Source organism: Trachinotus anak, unplaced genomic scaffold (assembly GCF_046630095.1).
Source record: "Trachinotus anak isolate AG129_WGS33_773 ecotype Australia unplaced genomic scaffold, CSIRO_AGI_Tana_v1 ptg000008l, whole genome shotgun sequence".
NCBI lineage: Eukaryota > Metazoa > Chordata > Actinopteri > Carangiformes > Carangidae > Trachinotus > Trachinotus anak.
The window spans coordinates 4,514,687-4,537,332 of NW_027273859.1; the positions used below are offsets into that span (position 1 = coordinate 4,514,687).

Consider the following 22,646-nt stretch of genomic DNA (forward strand, 5'->3'; position numbering starts at 1 on the left):
GAAGTGTACACTTCATTTTGAATATTTTTTTGGATTTCTACACACAAATGACTTTACACTCAACTCTGTAAAACTCAAACAGCTGATATGTGGAGTTGTACAATGTGCATAGTATTACTGTAGTGCCAAAGGAAAGTGCTGTTTGACGGCAAGACAAAGCAGTGACAATATTCAAAACAAAGGTTACACTTAAAGCATTTTAAAATAATTAAAACGTGGTTTTTGCAGCTGGCCTCATTCGCAGCAGCCCATTGCTCAGCTTCTGTGCTGGTGCTCCTGGCTGCCTTTCCAACCTGAGAGCGCACCGATCCGAATCTACTGCAGGTAATACACTGACTATTTCTAACTAACTCACACAAACCCATGTCACATAACCTGAATTATCACTTTAAAGTCTGCATTTCACAGCATTGAGATCACTTACTTCCTGTCGCTTTTTAAAGTATGACAGCAGACATTTCTCTTCTGCTGTTAGTTTTTTGAGGGGGGGGATTTGTGTCAGTTTTTTGTTAATTTTTTTCAATCAATTCCTGAAAAAGGAATTTAATATATGACAAGATGACGCCAACAGATTTAAAAAAAATAAATCAATTTCCAGTGAGATTTCCAGCAATTAAGCTCCTTCTTATTGCAGAAACACTGATGTTGGCATGACTCAAGTTAAATGTGAGCTAGAGACTGACAGCAGCAAGTAGTGTGAAATGTTTCAGTTTGCAGCTGAAATTTAGGCTATGGCATTCTTCATCAAATATCCATGGAAAGCAGCAAAACATGACAAAAATCATTAGACAAATTCAGCTTTATTGACAAGAACAGTAGTGCTGATACAAGGCAGGAGCTAGGGGGAAGCTCAAAACAGTGCATAACTCAGATACAAAAACTGTTACTGAATCTGTAGCCTGGATAATCTTTTTAGTTGTTTCTTTAAAAGATGGAAGGAATAAAAAGTTTTGTTTAAAAATGGAACAGACTGAAGTCCCCCTGATGAGAGCCTAACATGTAAACTGTTTTTTTTCCTTTTTTTTTTCTTTTGTTTTTTTTCATACTTACTTCATATACAGTACAAAACATGCATCCCATGATATTCCACAACTATCAGTCTTACAATGTACACTGATTGCACCAAATCAAATTTAAATAATAAAAAGAAATAATACACAAACTGTATACATCCGTCACAGACGCTACACGCAAGACATACTTGGCTATTCCTATATCCCCGACACTGAAAAACATCTTTTTAAGCTACCATTAATTTACACACCAAATAGTACTGTCCTCTGACTACTGGGCTATTGTCAAAACAGCCTGAGGTAAGCTTTAGCACGTGAGACATAGCTCAATTTCAAAGGCTAAAAAAATGAAATAAAAAGTGATATAATGCCATAAATCTTTGAATATGAACCGTCACAAACAAGACAAACGAAAGATTCTAAAAAAAGCCAGTTGTATGTTGTTCCCTCAAATTCTGTTGTAAACAAATTCATCAACAAAGTGCCAAAGTACTTTTGATCCCTTTAGCTAACCAAATTTCTCCTGATTCAATGACTGACATGTTCAACCATTAACTAGTGCAACACAACTCCAACAAATGCAATTAATACAATGACAGAAAAAAAGGCAAAAACCCAAAAGGCAAGAAAGGGCAAAAAGACCACTCAGTGTTCCCTTTTCTGCTTGCGGCCAATGTCAACCTCGTCCAGCCCAGTGGCTGATCTTGACTGCTGCAGTTTTTGGAGCTGAGAGTGTGTGCGAGGCGCCTGCTTCTTGAGCTTCTCCAGGTGAATGTCAATGGGGTCGAGATCAGGCTCAGAGGCAGGGACGGGCAGGTAGCCGCCATCCCTCGGCAGGCACATACACCAGCCGGCGCCAGCCAGATCCAGTTCGCTGTACTCAAACTCGGTCTTCTTCAGCTTGAAGTCTACCATGTCAGCCGACTCGCTCATGTCCACCAGCAGGTTCCAGAAGACACAGCTCAGGATGATGCCCAGCAGCTGCAGCAACACACAGGGACTTGTTCATATAAATACAGTCAATGTGTCTCGGACCAATCTATCATTTGTTTCATTCATAAATTCATTTAACACAAGACATGTCTAAAAAAATGGTAAATTACTATTAATTAATTTTCTGTCACTGGCTTATTTATTAACCACTTAATGATTTCAGCACTTAGGTCATAGATCACTCTGCCAACAAGACAACAAGTATGTGCAAGGAAAACAAGAAAATATACAGACACTGGTGCTGATCCAAGACTTTTTTGTTTACAGAAATACGAGTTTTGAAATATTAGTAAAATGGGCAAGAAATTCATTTCTCCATACACACAGTTAGGTGACTCATAATTAGAGCCTTTACATGCCCTGGATGGATGTGAAACTCTCCTGGATGGATCACTAGTACAAAATAAAATCAACAGCTGCATTAGAAAAAATCTGCTTCTTCAATTTTGGATGAATTTTATTCATAACTGCAACAACTAAGCATTTTGAATTTGCTACAGCTGACAGACTTCTTCTCCATATCAATGGCAGCCAAGGCTCATGAGTAGTGTAAGATTATAGATATTTAAAGCTGTCCACCATGCCAACCTGACATGATTTCTTAGAAACAAACCCAAAGGATCCCTGTGTTATTGCAGGCGGCTCCAATTTCAATGTTGCTCTATGTAGAGGAGTCGTTTAAGAAGATGCTAACAGGAGGTTGCATCAATTGTCACTAATTAACACAAATTCCATGAGTTTGATAACATTAAGCCTCTGAGCAGAGCAATTAGCTTGGGTGATGTTGTGTTTTGGTGCTCTCTGTACCACTGCAAGGGACTGAGTGTATTTTTAGCCCGAACTACTCCAACAGAGAGTGACACTTCTTCCGTCTCAGGATTTAGATTAAGGACCTTGTGAGAAATAAAGTCTCAGGGCGCCTCCGTGACTCAGCTTGTAGAGCGAATACCATTTAGGCTCAGTCCCACAGCGGCCTGGGTTTGACTCCAACTCAGGCTCTTTGCTGCCCTCTCTCTCCTCCCTAACTTTCCTGTCTCTCTCTCACTATCCCTATCATAATAAAGCCAAAAATAAATAAATGAAAAAAAAGAAAGAAAAGGAATAAGGTCTCAGATTTAGTCTGGCACTGCCTTGAATGACCTGAAGTTATACTCTGATTAAAGCTTTGTAACCCCAGTATCCCCATTAGTCACACTGCTGTTTGTTTTGTGTATAGAAACACATATTTACAAGAGATCAGACTCAAGTGTGCACAAGCCACAATAGCTCAAAACAATGGCAAGCCATTAAACTGGCAAAAAGTAAAAACTTTTTGTCTCCCAGTGTGTGAGGGCACATTAACTCAGGAGGAGGTGCTTATTTTTAGCTAGACAAAAATTTCTTGCAGTTTGTATGAGCTACAATTTATTCTGGAGGAGTAGAGCTGCAGAGAGCCACTGATGTTTATGCAGTCATTTTAGAAAAGCAATTATTGTAATTCCTCCTCTCTATATTTGTGATTTAGATTTGTGGACATTGCAATGTATGATAGATAAATTCAGATTTACCAAAATAAAGTATAAAGTAAACAGTCGCAAACTGAGTTCAGTGAAGCTGAGTAAGTGAAGTTAAAGTTACACCAAAAACAATTTAGTCTGTGCTGACAATCTGGGGGTACTAAATCTGATGTTCAGTGAGTGGGTGCGTTGAGTTTTAAATTACCTGTGGCAGCCCAATGGCACAGCAGAGTGCAACGGTTATTCCGATGTTGTCACTCATCCAGAGGTTGACTGCATGGATGCAGCCTCGCACGTGGATCAACTCATGAAGGGTTTCACGCTGATACACAGACCAGAGGAAGACAAGGCAAGGAGAGGAAAGTTTTCAATTTGAACTCAAACTAAACAGCCTCAAACTGATGAATAAAAAAGTGTCACCTGAATATAAGAGAAAAAAAATAATAAAAACGAGCCGTCAAGCTGCCAGAATTTACCAGTGTCACAGAGGAACTCTGACAGCTTGAAAATGCTTACTGCCAGAAAAAAATCATTATGACTACTTACAGAGTCTGACATGAGGGAGTGTGACTGTTTAACTAACTAACAAGCCACATAAATGTGGGAGAGAAGTGCAGGATTTAGGGGATCCAATGGCAGATTATTTTTCATTACGTATAATTACCTGAAAATAAGAAGTATTGTGTTTATACTAGCTTAGAACGAGCCCACCATGTTTCTACAGTAGCCCACAAGGGACAAACCAAACACTGGCTCTGGAGAGGGCCTTTCACCTTTTTACCTTACCTGAGGGTCCAACATAGGTTCTCCTACATGCTGGGAAAGGGAGGGATGAGGGGAGGGGTTTTTAGTTGGTTGCAATCTGAAACCCTGCCACTAGATGTCACTAAATCCCACACACTGGTCCTTTGATGTCATGTTGAACATTTACAAGTGAAAGGGCTTCAGAGTCTGTGATGGAAAAGGCCCTGGAAGAAAAGGGTTTTCTTGGATTTGGGTAAATATAGTAAGTGAATTCCTTTTCCTTCATTGTAACAGTGGAATTTTGTCAAATTTTATCAATGCTGCCAAATAAAAACCAAAGTTAAGTATGATGTGGTCACGAGGCACAAAACTCCATATTGAATCTTCTAATCAATATTAAAGGTTTTATCATAATAATTTAAAAATCTGCTGATAACTAAGAGGATTTTGGTGAATCCTTAGTTCTCCACAGGGGATGGAGAAGAGGCTGGGATTTTACTTTGCTTCCTTGGTTGAGGCTGAGTGCTCTTTCAATAACACAAAGTTTCTTTGTGTTAAACAAGAATTTTAAAGTTGAAGTTACTTTGTATTGATCCATATACATAACTGTTTGGATTTTGTAATTGTGTAAACACATTTTCATCTGGTTATTTGATCTGTAAAGATCAAAATAAAAGATCAAAATTCAAATTCTAGAAAATATCTCAATATCAGACACATGTCATGATATTGTATATTTTCTTTTATTACAACAACAACACAAGTCAATGTGATTAAATGAAAGCCGTTTGAAAGTTTAAAGATATAATGAAAGAAAAACAGGACCTGTACACCAGATATTATCCAGTCAGTGAGTATGTCAACATGTCAACAAATTCATAGTTTTCTTAGGAGGTCCAAAAGTGTTAACATAACCTTCACTGCAAGTTGTATCTGTGCTGTGTTGGGACTCAGAGATACAAAAACCAGTGGGCCAAACTAATAATAACAATAACTAGGAGTTCCTCTTACCTGTTTATCAAGAGTCTGGTAACCACATAGAGTGTTGATGACCTCTCCCACCTGTGCAAAGAGTCAAGATTTAGAGAGTCAGAGACCTTAGATGGCCAGAGACACGTGGGGACATTTCTGAAAGTAATGCTCTTCACAAGGAGGTGTACCTGTCCCCTGCCAAACTTGAGCGTTTGCAAAATGGCTTCAGTCCTGACAGGTAGGAACGGATAACAGCAGACACCTAGCCAATGTTCTGCTTTCCTAATCAACTCCACTATCTCTGGTCTCTGTGTGTGTGTGAGTGTGAGTGTGTGTGTGTGTATTGGATGATTGTGTTGTTAATTTCCCCAGCTCAGCTCCACTGCTTCCACAGACCGTATCAGTGCTCTGAGCCAAGGGACGGGAGTGATACGGGGCATATGGTGAGTGGAGGGGGGCCACGAGGGACCAACACTTTATTTAAACAGAAAAATTTCCCAAAAGCTATAAACCTTAGAGTCTGAACACGTCTCCTGATAGCTGCATGAGGAACTTCTCTCACGATGAATTATGTCTCTGTAGTGTAGATAATAAGTCTCCCTTTTGCCATCATAAAGCAGGAGTCATTAAATCAGTGGGCAGTTTCTGGCTCTGAACCATCTGTCAGGAGGGTCCAGGATTATCTCCAGGATGGATGTCTGCGGCAGACCCATGTACCGTCACTGACGCTGGGATCAAATCATATCAAGGCTTGCTAATTAACTGGCTGAACTGGTCACCCATCATCTCTGCAAACAGAGAGAGGTACAACTTGAATCTATTTAAAGTGAACGTAGTGCATGTTTTACGTCTGATTATGGCCGTCCAAGTGACAGAGCATGCACTAATTTCACTGAAAAAAGAGTTAAAACAAATGTGATGTGTGTTTGTTCAAGCTTGTGCATCAAAGTGTGTGATCCAGAAACGACTACCCCCAGCAGTTACAGTAGATGATCCCACTTTTTTGCTCTGCTTTGACTGGTCTGCCTGATGATGTATGAGGAGCAGTGACAGTCTTTCTTAATAATGCTCAGAATCAATTACTTCCTGTGTGTGCACTTTGTGAGAAGACCAATAAACACGTACATGTGTGGCGTAACCCTCTGTCAGTCCCAGGAATCTGATTTCCTGATGGGTTCATGTCTGTCTGTCCTGTCAGTGAACTGCCCGTCAGTCCTCGTGGTAAGTCAGTGTGAGCATGAGCTGGACTAGACCTGAACTAAAAAGGCATGTGAAGGCCTGTTAGCTCTATGTGTGTCGCCAGCACTCACCTTGCGGCGAACACAACAGGTGTAAGGAACCCCACAGGCTAGTGGACCAGTGCCATTGCAGAAATGGTACTGGTTGACGCCCCAGTCTTTATACTCATCCCCTCCACAACATGAAAACTGCAAAAACAAAACAGTAAGAAGGTGGTTAGGGACCAAGCATGAAAACAGGCTTGTCACAAATCAACATGTTCTCAAGCAAGAGCACAAGCTCAAGTTCTTTCAGAGCTCCTAAAATGACACATCCCTCTGAATTACAGCTTCTGCTGTGCAATCCACACCTGTTCTCCCCCTCAGTCCCCTGCCCTCCACAGGCAGACTAATTATCGTTCTGTACATCCAGTTCTTCTGGAAACTAAAGTCAATGTGGGGATGTCTGCAGTGGGAAACAGGTGTTCATGTGAAGCCTACAGTGGTTCTGACAATCAATTAAAGGCTGTCATTCGAAAGTACTTCACAGAGAAAATTCAATCAAGTGTCCAACATGTTGAGAGCTTTCCTAAATAATGAAGGACACCTCTATCTTTGTGATCGCCTGACCGCAGCTGCACGCTGTTACACCAGGCACCACAGTGGCTGTGCAGATAAGACATTTTTACAAGCAGGGAAAATAGAAAAAGAAAGGACGCACACGGGCCAGGAGGTAGGAATATATTGCCCTCGCTGTTGATGTGGATGATGAAAAAACAGAGAGGATCCCTTGATAGAAAAGATCCAAACTGTGAAGTTGAGAGCCAAGAGAATATTTTCTGAGCTCAGAGCCAAAGATTAAATATCTATTACAGCCATTCATTTTGAAGTTCAATAAAAAGAATGAACCTGGACAGTTAATACTTCAGAGGAGCTGATACTAATGTAAGCTCTACCGTTAACGCGCAGATGAAATCTGTGTCTCTAATAGAGAGAAAAAGAAACATTTCCTAAATACCCACTTTTCCCTTTAATGGCTGCAGGCAGCCACAGCAAGTTGTCGTGAACCTTTTTTCTTTTCCTGCACTGTTTCTGCAGCTCCACACAATCCATCCAGACAATCAGACAGACCACTTCATCTTTCTACTGTTCAGAGAGCTGCCTGTAGATTTTCCCAAAGTCTGCTTTTAGAGGAGCAAAATGGAGTCCTTTTAAGAACTGTCTTTGATCCAGCTACTTAAACCATTAGACTGAGTAATCACACTGTGGGTCCTGTTAGTTTACTTGACACATCAGGAAGTTCACTTATTAAAGAAACTGCAGAGGCATAACACTATCAAGACAGCTAACGCTTGAAAACAGCAACCCCACAGTGCTTGTCTTGTTGGCTCATCAGTGTGTTCTGAAATGATAATGTACCAAAGGATTTTAAGAGGAGGTTACTTGTGAGCTTGTAGGCTTTTAAACTAACCTTAATGGGAACTGTGCAACTGTGCAAACTGTGCAAATGAAGATAATCAATACTGAAATCAACAAGCATGTTGTCTGTGATATGAAATGACCAACTTGGTGCTGAACTGGCTGGAATATGTGAGAGCATTCAGATGTAGATCACCTCTTCCTGATACAACCTGCATCTTTCTACAGAACATCTGTTTATCACAATAATATCAGATCACTTTACAATATCTGTATACAAATGTTAAAGATCTGTGCTATCCTCATGTTTAATAAATGTATCTCTAACACAGACAAATAAATGTCCTGTCTGCCCACATGTTCTAGATAAAATATCATATAACCTTTTGTTGCACGTAGTCCAAGATATTTTTGAAGTCCAGATCATCGTAGTAGTGTTTGATTCCTTCTCGTATGCTGCTCTGGAACAAAGCAGATGTCTGGACAAACACAGAGGAGAGGTGGTCACTGTTATCAGCACTGACAGAGATGATGCCAGTCAGAAAGTACAGTGAAGTGAGCTGATTGTGGCTGAGGGTATCATTGGGGGGTAGTATAGGCTGTGTAAAGTGACACGGACGTTTACCTTCTTTTCAAAGATGAGAGCCGTGGTGAGCGCGATGGCCTGGAGAAGCAGCAACACACAGAGAACACAGAGGAACTGTGGAGGAAGAAGACAAGAGTCATGCAGCATTCCCCATGGTGTGAAATCAGCAACTACTAAATGTAGTAACTGACCAAAATGTGCCTCTAAAACTGACTCAGCTCCTTTTCAATACATCAAAGACACAAAACAAAACATAATGACACACATGTCTCAAGCCTAAGAACCTAAAGATTGGTACCAGGGCTGATCCAGGAACATTTTAATGCATCATCAGCAACAGGTGGCTCACAGGCTACCAGCAGCTCAGCCCCTCTTTTAGAGTAGCTAACCCAAAGCTTCTGAGAATTTAGTACAAACTTTAGGCAACACTTCTCTTCTGGAGACCACAACAGATATAAACTTTTCCCACAAACAGGAAACATGTTCCCAGGGATCAGGTGAGTTAAAGCTGTGGGCTTCAACTTCAGCCCCATTTCTTTAGTCCATGTTTGTTTACATTTTAGAAAATTAAATGAACTGAATTAGCCATTTTAAGTTCCTGTTGTTTGTTATGTACCATTGGATGTACTCACAACTACCACTGGATTACTGACTGAGGAGCTTCTTTTTTCTCTGACTTCTGAGCAGATCTATGGAGGTTTTTTTGCAGTGGTGTTATCATGTCTGTGTGTTCAGATTTGACTCAATCATGACTCAGATTACTGACAGTGATGTGAGTGTCAGATGTTTTTGGTGCAAAATGTGAATCAATATTTGATGACTTGTTAAATAATCTTATTCATCTGATTTGGTTTAGAGATCAGTTTGAGTGTTTTGATAAGATAACTGAATAAATGTAACCAGTAATATAAGAAGTGAGGAGCTCTCAGCCTCTTTCATTTTGTCAGAGCAGCTCTCAGAGTAAGTAAGGTTGGAGACCCCTGCTTTAGGGGGTCATCTGGGGCTGGAGCCTGTCCCATTGGGTGAGAGGCAGGATGCATCCTGGACAAGTTACCAGTCAGTCACAGGGCTGATTGACTGGCTAATGGAGCCAAACAACCATTCACACTCACCTTAACACCTCGGGGCAATTTAGAGTCACTAATTAACCTAACCTAAATGTTTTCATGGATCAGTTTCAGCTAAATTAACCCTGATGCTGATCCTTCTTTAACAGTACTCTACTGTCTGCTCTCGTGTTGTGAAGCTGCTTGACGTCTGGGCTACACAGTGCAGTGCTTCACTGCATATGCAGGTGAAAATTAGTGTGTCTATCTGAAAATATTTTAATGCTCCAGTGTCAGTGACTAATTTCCTGGATTGAAAAAATACATGGATTTGATCATGTAATACAGACACTGACACTTATTAGCAAAGTGCAGCGTGCTAAACATTCAGGTAGCAGCTTTCAAACTGAATGTATCAGTCTCACAAGAGAAAAGACTTAACCTTAGTTAAGTTAACCTGTCTGCCTGTCCCCTCCAATAAAGAGGAAGTACACAGCTGCTTCCCTGAGCTTATCTATGGGAACCCCTTTCTCCATGCTGTGGATAAAATGTGCCTGGATGCAGCAGTGTATCCATGTTTATTCTCACTGAATTGACAAAGATACAAACATGAAATCAGACTGATCATTAATGAGGGAAGAACCTCCACTCTGTAAAACCTCAATGAAACTTGAGTGTTTTTGAAGTCCCAACAACAGACTGACTAGTCTTCTCTAGAGAAACATTCAGCTAATCAGGTCACGTTAATTCCAGTTAAACTTTCATTCATATCATATGAATAATTCAAGCTTATTAACTTTATCATTTTGAACCAGGGACTTCAGTACTTATCAAGTAGTTTGTGAAAATAAGCTGCGCTACCTTTAACAAGTTACACCTGTTATTTCAGTGTGTCAGATACATCCTTAATTTGCATTGCATTTAATTTGAATTGCATTTCCTCTGCTGCTATGAAGAGAAGCACAAACATTTATTTCAGGATGAATTAAGTTCTATATTATCACATTTTGCGGTTGCAGCTTTGGTTTGCACTGGGCAGCTGGTTTAGGTACATACAAGTATCGGATTGGACTCTGATCAGTATAGGCTGATATATTAATTACAGCTCAAGGCCTCTGTTTGGAATCAGGGTCAAAAACTGAAGACATGGACATTCCAAGAAAAAAAAAAAAAAAACTCTAATTTATGGAATATTTCTTGAAAAGTTTTTCAATAGAAAACTGAATTTAAAGCTTTATTTAACTAGTCAAACAGCAGCAAGCAAATTTTAGCACATGAAGGAAAATAATTTATACATTTCCCAGTAAGTAACATTAACTTTATCGCTTCCTCACCCTCCTCATCAAAGCATAACCAGAGACATCAATAACTTCCTTTTTAATGTCTAACTTTTAATCCCCTTTTTCAATTTATGTTATTTAGCTACAGCTAATAAGACAGTTGCATAGCAACCGTCCCTGCTCCCTTTGAGCTTTATTGCTGTTACTGGCAACACCAGCATCTGTGTTTTTACATTTGAGGAGAGAAAAAAAAAGGCATCCGAAGCGATGACTAGTTTAAATGTTTTATGAACCACTGCTGTTGTAGGAACTCTGTACACACTGTTTATCTCTTAGGACTGATGTTTGTCAATTTATAAACAGTACTTACATATACACATCGACAAATAAATGTTTAAACACACATTTGTAGATAAATGTATAATTTTCCATTTTGTTCCCCATTAATTTTCTAACTCTGCTCCTTGGCTGACAACGCAAATTGTATAAAATAAAGAAAAACACAATGGAACAAAAAAATAAATTAACCAGAATGTTACCTTCAAACAAATCAGTTTGTCACACACACACTCACACACACACACACACACACACACACACTCACATTATTAGGTACACCTAGCTAAAACTAATGCAGTCCAGTACTATAGTCCTCCAATAAATCCTCCCTCGAGATGATAATGTTCAGTTTGTGCTGAAACTTTTTTAAAGAGGCTCTGATTCAACTTTATTGTCATTTTGGAGGCTGCAGTTTGTGGTGCTGTTGAATTGTACTGCATTATACAGAAAGGTGTTTCTATTTTGTCCACCAATTTATATCAGTGAGGGTAGGCTAAATAGCAGAAATACCTCTCTGTATACTGCAACAGCACCACACAACTACATCCTCTGAAGTGATCACACAGTTGAATCAACTCCTCTCTGAAACAATTTCAATAAACTGCTGTATTAGAAAACATTAGTTTTAGCCCTAGGTGTCAAATAAACTGCAAACTGAGTGTAAATCTTGTCCAACAAACTTCAAAACAGCAGTGATTTGCACACACTCCTCCTCCTCCTCCTTCATCCCTACCATGTGCAGCAGGGTCTTGTTGTCCCTGAGGGATCCGACCATGCCCACCACCGACACAGTGAACATCACCAGGCCCAGCAGGATGAGCACCACAGCAGGAGCCAGGAAAAGCCCCTCCAGGGTTCGATTCTTCTGCCTTTCTACTTCAGCGTACACACCCACACACAGCACGCAAAGACCCATCAGCTGGGGGAGAGAGAGGCACAAGAAGGCTTCAGGAAACAGCTGACAATCCTCAGTATGGAGACACTTTTTGAACTATATATTCTCTCTCATACATCTCTTGGGATGCAGTATTTGTGTGAGGACAGTGTCTGACATTACAGGCACCTTCAACTTTATATCATTTCAGACTCAATACTTTTCAGATCTTTTAATGTAGAGTGGCTTCAGAAAGTATTCAGATGCCTCTACATTTTGAAAAAGGTTAAGGACAAAAAGTAAATGCACACTGTTTGTTGTGTACACTTCTTTTTGCTACTTTGTGTAAGAGTTTTGAATTATGATTGAAAATTAGATTCAAATGTCAAATAAAAACGTAGCAGTTGTTAGTTAATAGAAATGAACAGACTTAAAGGTGTTAGATGTATAAAGGTGTAGCTTCTCTGCTTTCCTATAAGCCTTGGCATTCAAAGAGTGGTTTGACCTACTGGATTTCAGGGATGGCATTCAACGTTAGATTTATTTTTACATACTTCATTTTCATAACATAGGACATTGAAATGCTCCATTGAAATCCAGTCTAATTAAATTCTTTTAAATAGATTTGTGGCTCCTTAAGGGAGGATAAGGCTCTGGTCCACATGAGCTGCAACCATATCCACTTACTGGAATGAAGCAGAGTGGAAATGCGCTCCCTCATGACGGGAGGCACAGACAGGATAAGTTCAAAATGCCGAACTGAAGTATGCAACAAACCAAAAACAAACGGTGGCACCAGAGAATATGATTTTAGTGACAGTGAGGTGATTGTGTCAATACTACAAAGATGTAAGTGTAATGTCAAAACATATACATTAAAAACAGCTGTAACAGATTTCCTTAAATTTAGCTCAATTGTTGCCACTTGACTTTTTTGATTTAAAACACCAGTCATGTGACATCACTACATCAGCTGGCAGCCTGTTGTTTTTTTTCATTCTTTGATCAAATCAAATCACAGTTGGATTAAATTGTTGTGCCTGTAACAAATCGCAGGAAATTTTCTGTTCAGATATTTTGGGTGTTTGTGTTTGTAGTATTAATGACAACTAACAGTAGCATTGATTCAGGCGTCATTCGTGACACATCACTATGCTCTACAAGAATTCCTGAAATTAGTCATTTTCCAGGCTCTATCTGTAAAAGCTTTCTTACAATCTGAATTATTTTCCCAGTTTATTGTATGTGGCGGTTTAGATGCTTCTGTCTCCAGTAGACAAACCCTAGGATGTGCTTAGCCTGCCCTGGATACCCACATCATGTTGGGTAAAGGCTACAAAATGTGAAAGGATGACTAGGGACACAGAAAATAGAGACATGGAGCTTAAATGTGGTGTTGGTGTAATAGGACTGCACCATCACAATCTGAATGAGCTCCACAGTGCAGCCAGTGCACAGCCTTACTTTACACTTTGACATCCAGCCAGTGGTGGAAAGAATACTATGATCTTTTGCTTGCAACAAAACTGGAAAGTCGCACTTCGCTAGAACTGCACGCAACTCATAGACACGTGAATAGTGACACGGGGCCCAAACAAGATACTGCTTATTTGTAAGGAGTATTGTATAGCTTATCATGTTTTTTGCTTCAGCTTTACTGATGTCCTTCACTTGTAAGTCACTTTGGATAAAAGCATCTTCCAAATGAGTAAATGTAAATGTTTTTTTGTTTAAAATCTTAAATTAGAAAAGTAACTAGTAACTATAGTTGTCAAATATATGTAATAAGAATAAGTACACCAGTTCCCTGACATGTAATAAATGTAATAGAGTAGAAGTATAAAGTAGGATGAAACAGAAATGGTCTAGTAAAGTACAAATATATAGCACTTGGGTAAATGTACTCAGTTCCTTTCCACCAGTGCCTCCAGCTGGTATGTGTGGTGGAGAACAGTGCCTCACAGTGAATCACTGTCATAATGTGTATTACAGTAAAATAGTTAAGTCTAATTAAGTCTTTGTGGATGCTGAAAACTGTAAAATATCTTTAGGGCACATGTTGACAAATTATCAAAAAACCTGTTTATATTTAATTTATGCAAGTGATACACAAAGAAAAGAAATGAACAGTGTTTGTTTCCCTACTATTGATTTTCAATTGGAAACGGAGGCAATCTATCTTAAGAGAAGGGTGCATCTACTTCAACTCCATTTACTGCTCACAACCCTCCATAAAACACTGGCAGATACATCTGGCTCTGTTCCCACTTCTGAAGTTGCCCTTTCTACCTTCAATGCTGCAGTAATGAAGATAAGAATGACAAACAGATTGTGTAGACATGGTTTGGCATCAAACTGAAAAAAAATACAGGAATGGTTCAGCATTGTATCAGTCATCACAGGACAGTGGAAAGACAGTATGCCCTGCAGTCTAAGGGTTAGCTGGATCCCAATGGGTCCTGATAACTTATCAGTGACACTTTGAAAAGGCACAGGGGCCCAAGCAAAGCCGGACCCCTACACTGAATGTGTTCAACCCTGCTTTGTGTTAATAATGGATGTAAAACCTACAATCATTAATTTGTAATACTCTAATAAAATGATAAATATAATTTAGTAGTTGCTTGTTACTTGCATATGACAAATATAATATGACTGTAACTACCCTTAAGTAAAGAAGAAGGAAGAAAATAAACCAGACCATCCACATTACACTGAATGATGCAGAGTAAGAATCCCTCTTAAATTACATTAACCAAATGTAACATTACAACAGCAAAGCTAGAGTTACTTAAGCTTAAATCTATTAGCTTAGCTCTGCAAGAGCTTCCGTCTATCACAGCAATAAGAGAGAGAGATAGTAGAGGGGAGAGATGGATCATATGAAAGGGGCTCTGGTGTGCTAATGGAATCAAACTGCTGAATCACATTCAGTAATGTGCCATAGTGTGTATCATATATACACACATATACACATGATACACAGGCAGAGTGGTGGTGGTGCAAATGAAACATTACTCTGACAGTGTTCCTGGAGGGGTGCTGTAGGGGTGAGATGGACAAGGTGTAAAAGCAGACATAACATAGTGGTTTGGGCTGGGGTGATGAAGGCTGAAGATGACTCATCTTGACTTCTTATTGGCCAAGCAAGAAACTCATTAACTGGTCCAGCATTTAAAGTGGCTGCCAACTTAACTCCAACCACTTAAACAAACAAAAAAAGTTCAGTATAAGTAGATCATTTATTACGCTGCTACAACAAAGTTTACATCCAATGACTAGTTTCACTTGAGTGCCAAGCTTGTTGTCATCCTTGAATGAATTGGTTGAATCTGTGCCTCACCTTGGCCATCACATTTAAAATGGCATTGACACACCTTTGTTAATTTGAATAAGATTTAAATTTGCATTTGTTCCCCTGCTACAGTTTAACTTCACTTTCAATTTAAAATAGCAAGGACAGTGGTGACCAGTGAAACTTAACTGAAATACATTTTTGTTGTTCACCTTATTCTAAATGAACCAGAATGCTCTGAATATGCCAGGAACACAGTTTGGAATCATTATCTCTCTGTACAAGAAACCTTTACCTGTTTACATGTTAAAGGTAACATTTCAGATAATTTGGGATCAAACTGTTAACTATCTAAATTACCAATATTTAATTTACTGTCAATATATGATTTATATAATCAAAATATAAACCTGAATTTGCTGAATGGCCAACAAAAGAATATTTCAGTCTGCTCATATTATCTGTCGGCAAAACTATTTACCAACATAATCATCCCTTTAACTGGATCCAACGCCCTGCACCGCCGTGCTGTTTGTTAGCCGGTGATCGCTGTGTATTGTTTCAAATTCACATGAAATTATTAATATCTATTTTCTATTATTAGATTGCCCACAATTATTGTATTAAGAGCAGATTAAAATTTAGGAGGATGCATGGTGTCTGAAGTGGCAATGTCCGTCTTTGTAAGCTAACCATTCACCAGCTAGCTAGTATCCAGAGAATTCCTCACCAAATTCCATTTAAGATATAGCAACTAATTACTAAATGCCTCATCGACAAGTGCATAAAGTTGGAATCGTGATTTATAACTTGTTTTTAATCAATGCAGTCTTCTAGTAAATACGGAATGTGTTATGTCCAACACACAGTGATTAATTTCAATAAAATCTCAGCTATACCCCGTCTCACGCTGTCACGCTATTCAGGTCGAAGTTCGTTTGGAGTTTGAGCTAAATCAGTGTTTTAAATTGAAATTGTAATCAAAAGAGTCGATTTGGTTGACTGGGGTGAATGCCGAATTGTTAAGTAGATCGTACGGATGTGTGATATGCCTGAAGTTACTTTCTACAAAGTGTGTACGTGCCAGGAGCAAATGGGACATTTAAATTCCTTTGTTTTTAATGAAGTTTGGAGAGATGTCTCAGTGATGCTACTCGGTTGTTCGCATCTTACTACTACAATTAGCAGACACTGTTGCAACTCGAACTTACTATGGCGCTTAAAAGACTGATGTCAATTAATAGATCAGCAACTTACCGAGAACAGCATTGAGTAGATATTTAAGGTGAATTTGATGAAGTAGTAGAAATGGTTGGTTTTCCTCAAATCAGAATAGGACGGCATGACTGCTTGCGTTAATGAAGCTAGCTAACAAGCTAGCTATCCTTCGCTTAGTTCGGGCGATATCAAAATAATATTAAGGAATAATAAAATATTATTAATGAAATAAAAACGCTTTTACGTGAGCTAACTAAATCGTAAATATGTAGCAGCTCTCATTTCTCATACACTATTGTGGGTAACCATCGAAACAAAACCACTTCCGTGCGGCTGCCCAGTCCACGCTTTGTTTTGACTACATTCTTAAAGGGGCAGTGCACACAACCGCTTTATTAAATGGGATTGAGCTGCTACTGTATTTTATTACTGTATCAGCAGCATATTTATTATTTGGCAAACAAGTAATAAATATGTATTTTGGACATACATTTACGTATGCAAAAGTAAAAAGCAGTTTGCTTTATCGAACAGTATCGAACTATAAACATCCCTGTAAAGAAACTGGGTCACAGGGGAAACAAGATAATAGGTAACAGGAAAACAAAATAGGCTATGAATAAGAATACAGCCAATAAGGCTTGTCAACAGTAATTCGGTTCTTGTTTCATTACTCTTTCCTACTCCTCCCTATTCAAATATCCTTGACCAGAGTATGTACATAAACCTAAATATACTTAAACAATGGAAAGATGTGCTTTTTGACTGACGAAGACTTACTAAGAGAATCTGGAAAGCAGTACTTCAAGACTGAGTGCGCAGTTAATCCCAGCTCTTGCCTCAAGTTGCATCAGTTGTCTCCGCCACTTGTTGGATATATTTGGCACACTCATGACATTACTGATGCATTCACAAATAGGTTTACACACTGCAAAGCTGGCCATGTGTTAGATCACCCTAGTGATTATCAGCACAACTGTTTCTTCTCCTGGGATCACCAGCTTTTGAAGATGTTTTGTGATCTTATTTGTTATGACAGTATAGTTTCAGTTCCTGTTAATTTACTCAGCCCTGGACAGAGATATACTTACAAAGCCATGGGGCATTGTTTCAAATTTCAGGTAGTGTGCAACCTCATTTGCTGTGCACACTCAGTTATATGTGTTGCAGAGAGAGCTAGCTGTAAGTCAAATCATTCATCGGGTTACATTTAATCAATTACTGGAGTCCGTCAACCAATGTTATCCTCTTCCTCTGCAAACATCAACAGTTACTATGTCTCCTTGAGCAAGACAAGACTGTTCTGTGGCTGACCCTGACCTTTGAGGGGCAACCAAAATGTAAATTTCCTTTCTGGGATCAATAGAATATTATGTTATCCCACACTGCCCTTTAAGGTAGGTAGTGTATCGCTGATGCATGCTGGGATTGCATCCATTCCTACATGACAATGAACAGGAAGCAGGCAAAGACAGGAATGAGTCATCATTCGCTGCTCAGATCCACACTGCCAAACCTCATCTTTCCAGCTGCTTCTCTAATTCATCAGCATGTTCATTGATCTTTGGTGAATTAAATCTATCACCCCTGTGCACATTGTGAGAGTGATTAGGGTGCCAGCAATTCATCAAAGGCACCACACAGGGTGTCGCGTTCTTCACAAATAATTGAGTTTAAATTTTCAGTGTGGGCGGGGGGAGGGGGGGGTTTAGGCCAAGCTACTGACAGCAAATCAGTCTAAAGGTCAGAAGTGACATTTGGAATTTGGAAACGTTTTCATGTCTCTGAGTCCTTCAGGACCATCGGCCATACCGGGAGCCCATTTGCACGGACTGAATTGACTTGAAATTCAGAAACCCAGCTCATTCCCAGTGTTAAGTCAACTGAATCCAGCACTTTCTCAGCCTTTCCACTCTCTAAACCACACACACATATAAGTACATATACACAGAGCTGCTGCCTTTCTTCTTCACTAGAAGCTGTGAGCATGGTATAGAGGTTTCACTGAAATCTGATTTGAAATTGCCATTATGCTAATATATATGTGTAAGCAATTCTATACAATGATGCATCAGTGCTCCAATTTGACAAAACAGACATATTTCTCATAGTTTATATAGTGGATCCATTTATTCCCATTGCAGAAAGCAACATGTCTGTAATCAGTTGTATAAAACCAGTTTGGGATCATGCCACCACTTTGATGACTTGTTTCTGCTGAGAAGCTCTTTGAAATTAGTTTTTCCTCAACTGAAAGGAGATGGGAGTAGCTCACTTGTTATGGGAAGTGCCAAAAGAAGAAAACAACACAGGAGGGAAACTGCTGATGTAGTGAATAAGATTAAATTATCTTGGCAAAAATTATTACTCTATCATAAATTGAAATTGAAGCAGTTCAGTCCAGTGAATAACCATAAATGGTGTAAAGATAAGTGGTAAACTGCCAAAGGTAAAAATCTGATAGAAAGCACTTTTTTCAGGGATTGAGAAATTAATAAATTAAACTTATTAAAGCTTTCATGCAGCACAGAAGGTAAATTAAGTCTTGAAAGTTGTTGCAAACAATTGCTACAGTCTGTGTCTTACAAAGCATCTGTCTGTACAAGGGCAGTGTTTGAACTAACTGTGTTACTACACCCTCTGATGCATTATCAGGACAATACTGTGCTGCAGGAAGTAGACCTGTATACTGTTGTCAGGATGGTGAGGAAAAGGCACCAAGGAAGACAAACTGGTTGGTCAGGACTCCATCGTGCAGCTGGATAATGAGCCAAAACATTAGAAGAACAGAACCAGACGAAGGCTCCACATGATGGAGACCAGCACAGACTCCAGACTCAAACCTCATGGAGCTGGTTTGGGATGAACTGGACAGAAGGTGAAATCAAAGCAACCTGCTACTGCAACAAATCTGTGGAAACTTCTACAACAGTGTTGGGACAAACTTAAATATTGGCTTTAAGGTTCCATGGTTCCTTTTTTTATTTTTTATTTTTTTAATCTATATCATTTATTTTTTTCTATGCTTTAATTTTAGAATACACTAAGACATACATTTCAGTAACAACTGAAAAAATTAGAGATGCTCTACACATTGTACACATGCATGTCTGAGCAGCTCACAGATCACTCCTCCTGATCTGCCTCTGAGGTGGACCTGATGGCTCTCCTTCCTCCTAGGTGGAAGAACGTGCTGCTCTTGATGGCTGAAGGCATCATTATGCTCTGATCAAAGTGCTTGCCAGATGGTCGAGTAGCATCTGAAACCTCCTCGACCTACACCTTCCAGCATCAGAAATAGGGGAGAAAGTTTTGGATTTTTCTCTCAGGATCTCTTTTGTTATTAGCTCCATGTTTAGAAGATAATCGCCTTTCTATGATGAGTGTCTTTTTACCAGCTAAGTACGGCTGCTTGGAATAACTATAAATAACTTTTCCTTCTGACTTCAGTTCATTTTGAGCATACCACCGCTTTACTGCAATGTCCTCTTCCTCTTCCTTCAGCTCCTCTTTGAGGGGCCAGTGGTAACAGCCTTCTTCTAGGGCCTACAGGCTGTTCCAAGACTCTTCAGCTGCAGCACAGAGTATATGTTGGGACCCAACTCTTGCTCCATACATGGAGGTTGAAAGGACTCTGTCACATGTTGCACACAGACTAAATCATTGAATTTAATGAGCTGCACATTCCACAGCACCTTCCCACCTTGTCTAGACTCCATGCTGCTACATATTTAAAGTTAAGCTTAATTTACTCCTGTAATAGAAAATTGTCCTGGATTAAATGATTGCTGCCAACCATATCAGATAAATACACACTTAATAAAACCTTATCATCTGAGTGATGTGCTGCCCTCACCTTGCTCTGATCAAGCTGCCAACAAAAATCCTCACCCCAGGTCTTGTTGTAGACAGCGGTAGGAAACCTGCCTTGCCTCAACGGGTCTGTTCTGTGTCCTATGCTTCAGCTGATACTCTGCAGCTTCCACAGCTTCATGTTCTCGCCACCTCCACCATGTTTGAACATCTTTGCCTGCAGCCAACACTTTGTGGTTTGAGGACTCCTGCACTGCATAAAGGATGCTTGTGGGAAGCTGTAATGTGCTGCTCTGCACTGATGTTGTAGTAACTGTGAAGTCTCCCACGGAGGCACTAATGTGTGGTCAGATAGGACCTCTGTACACTCTCTCAGCGCCTTTGATGATGAATATCTGAGGACAAATGAGACTATTTGGTTCTAGTATTATAGTGTAGCATTCATTCTTCTTTCAGTGTGAGAAGGAAAATGTAAAAGTGGGGGAAAACATACTTGGAGAAGCAACGGGAGTTAGATTTATTATTCATTGTTCATATTTTTAAACTGTTTGTTTCAGTTTCACATGATAAAAAAGAAATTTGGAGATAAGGATCTAACCAGAGTTTGGCTGAGTTGCTTGAGTAAACTTCCCCAAATTCAATAAAGAATGAAACAGCTTGACAGAGCTGCCATGCTTAGTTTTATTTCCTTTTTATTAATTTAATGTCTTTGAAAAACTGCTCCCTCTGAGCCTGCTGTCACACTGCTCTCATTTCTTTAGATTAAAAAATATTATGTAAAATAAGTAGTATATTATGAAAGATGAAGTCTGAGGTGCAGTTGTTCAGTTTTAGCTGTGAGATGTGATCATTCAACATGTGGCTGAAATATGCCGATTTGAGATGATATGTGTAACATGACTATTCTACACATTGTGTATGTGGCTAATATACTATATGTCGGTGGGGTAGATGTGGGTTTTTTATTGTGTTTGGGTGAGTGGGTGTTCTGAGTGTACTACTGTGTGTGTTAGGTTGTAACAACATGTGAGTTGACTTTGGTACCAAAACAATCAAAGGTCTTATGAAGCTCAGAGTCTGTTCAATCAGGAAGACTATCTCTATGCCTCTTTCATTCACAATTCTCTCTCTCTCTCCCTCTCTCACCCAACTTCTATATAATCAGCTAACCAACCAGATTTCGCCAAAATCTCAACCAGCCAATCACATTGTCACTTTCAAATCTGTTCTCCTCTCTTCTGCTGTCATTTCAGTGCGTATAGCTGTGACCCTCCTCACCATCCACCTCCAGTCCGCATATCCAGTGCAGTTCCAGCTCATCGGAGTCCTTCTTCTTCCCACCACCACCACCCGTGTCTAGACTCCCCTCTTCGATGCTCTGTCTCCTCCCTCTTGTCTGTGTCTCTCCTTCCTCTCCCTTTCCTGTTGTTCCCTCTCTCTTTTCACATGTCTTTTTCCAACTTTCCCAAGCCAAAATTATTTGAATGTGAAAATAAAGGTGAGCGGTAAAACTTGTGTATTGTCCAAACTCTTTGTTCCAGACTTCCATCACAGTTTGCAGACTGACTTCCTGGTTAAACTTTAACCTCCTGTATTTGTGGGCAAACACTTTTCCATTGCACTGACTTGCTTTCATTTTGACCTCCAAATAAATTGTTTTAGAAAATAATTTTAATCCGTTGTATTGTATGCAACCTGTCAGGTCACCTGACTGCTCATAATAACCACAACACATACATGGGTTTGTTTCTTATTAAATTATATGTACACAGGGCACCTTGATGGCCTAGGGGTTAAGGTGCAAACCATGAAGGGGAATGTCCCTGGTTCATGTGGGACCATTCCCTAATCCTTCCCTCCCCTCATTTCACATCATCTATCTACTATCTGCTATGATAAAGTTTAAATAAGTGATAAAGAAGGAAAAGTTATTTGTAGATGTAGGCGAGAGGAGCCAACTGAGATCTCATATGCACAAAGTTTCATGCTAGGTCCTTGAGTAAACACAATATTTTGATGCTGTTTTCAATTCATGCACTTTGAAGAATGAGAAGTACAGTTAAAACCTCCAGCAATGACTTTGTCACCTAATATATTAACAAAAGCTCTGGGGTTTTGTCCAGCTATGTTCTGGCAGATGGTTAATCATTAGTTCGTGTGGTGTGTATCATGCTTCTTCATTTCTTCTGTGAGGATTTGTACCATCTGGCCCTCCTCCCCAGGAGCAGGTCGCCTGACTTTGTCAGGGGCTCACAAGATTCTCCTCAGTACTCGATCCCTCGGGAATCGAAATGTTTCGGTCTGGGCTGATGGATCTGCACTGCTGGAATCACACAATCAT

At 39.6% G+C, this 22,646-nt stretch overlaps 1 protein-coding gene across 1 annotated transcript; it reads right to left on the reverse strand.

Annotated features, from left to right (window-relative positions):
- Positions 1 to 781: 781 nt before the first annotated feature.
- On the reverse strand, positions 782 to 16,821 carry LOC139623617 (tetraspanin-15). Its single transcript, XM_071481965.1, has 8 exons — positions 16,532 to 16,821; positions 11,839 to 12,024; positions 8,480 to 8,554; positions 8,238 to 8,333; positions 6,529 to 6,645; positions 5,258 to 5,308; positions 3,708 to 3,824; positions 782 to 1,994 (listed from the first exon to the last, which is right to left on the reverse strand). The coding sequence occupies exons 1-8, from the start codon at positions 16,616 to 16,618 to the stop codon at positions 1,659 to 1,661; spliced, it is 1,065 nt and encodes a 354-aa protein (XP_071338066.1). The 5' UTR covers positions 16,619 to 16,821; the 3' UTR covers positions 782 to 1,658.
- Between the last annotated feature and the right edge of the window lie 5,825 nt (positions 16,822 to 22,646).

Excerpts from the sequence above, each read along its gene's own strand:
- LOC139623617 (XM_071481965.1), bottom strand. The coding sequence starts at position 16,618 with ATGCCGTCCTATTCTGATTTGAGGAAAACCAACCATTTCTACTACTTC. Across the intron at positions 5,309-6,528 it reads CCTGTTGTGTTCGCCGCAAG|GTGGGAGAGGTCATCAACAC; the intron begins GTGAGTGCTGGC and ends CTCTTTGCACAG. Across the intron at positions 3,825-5,257 it reads ACCAGACTCTTGATAAACAG|CGTGAAACCCTTCATGAGTT; the intron begins GTAAGAGGAACT and ends TCTGTGTATCAG.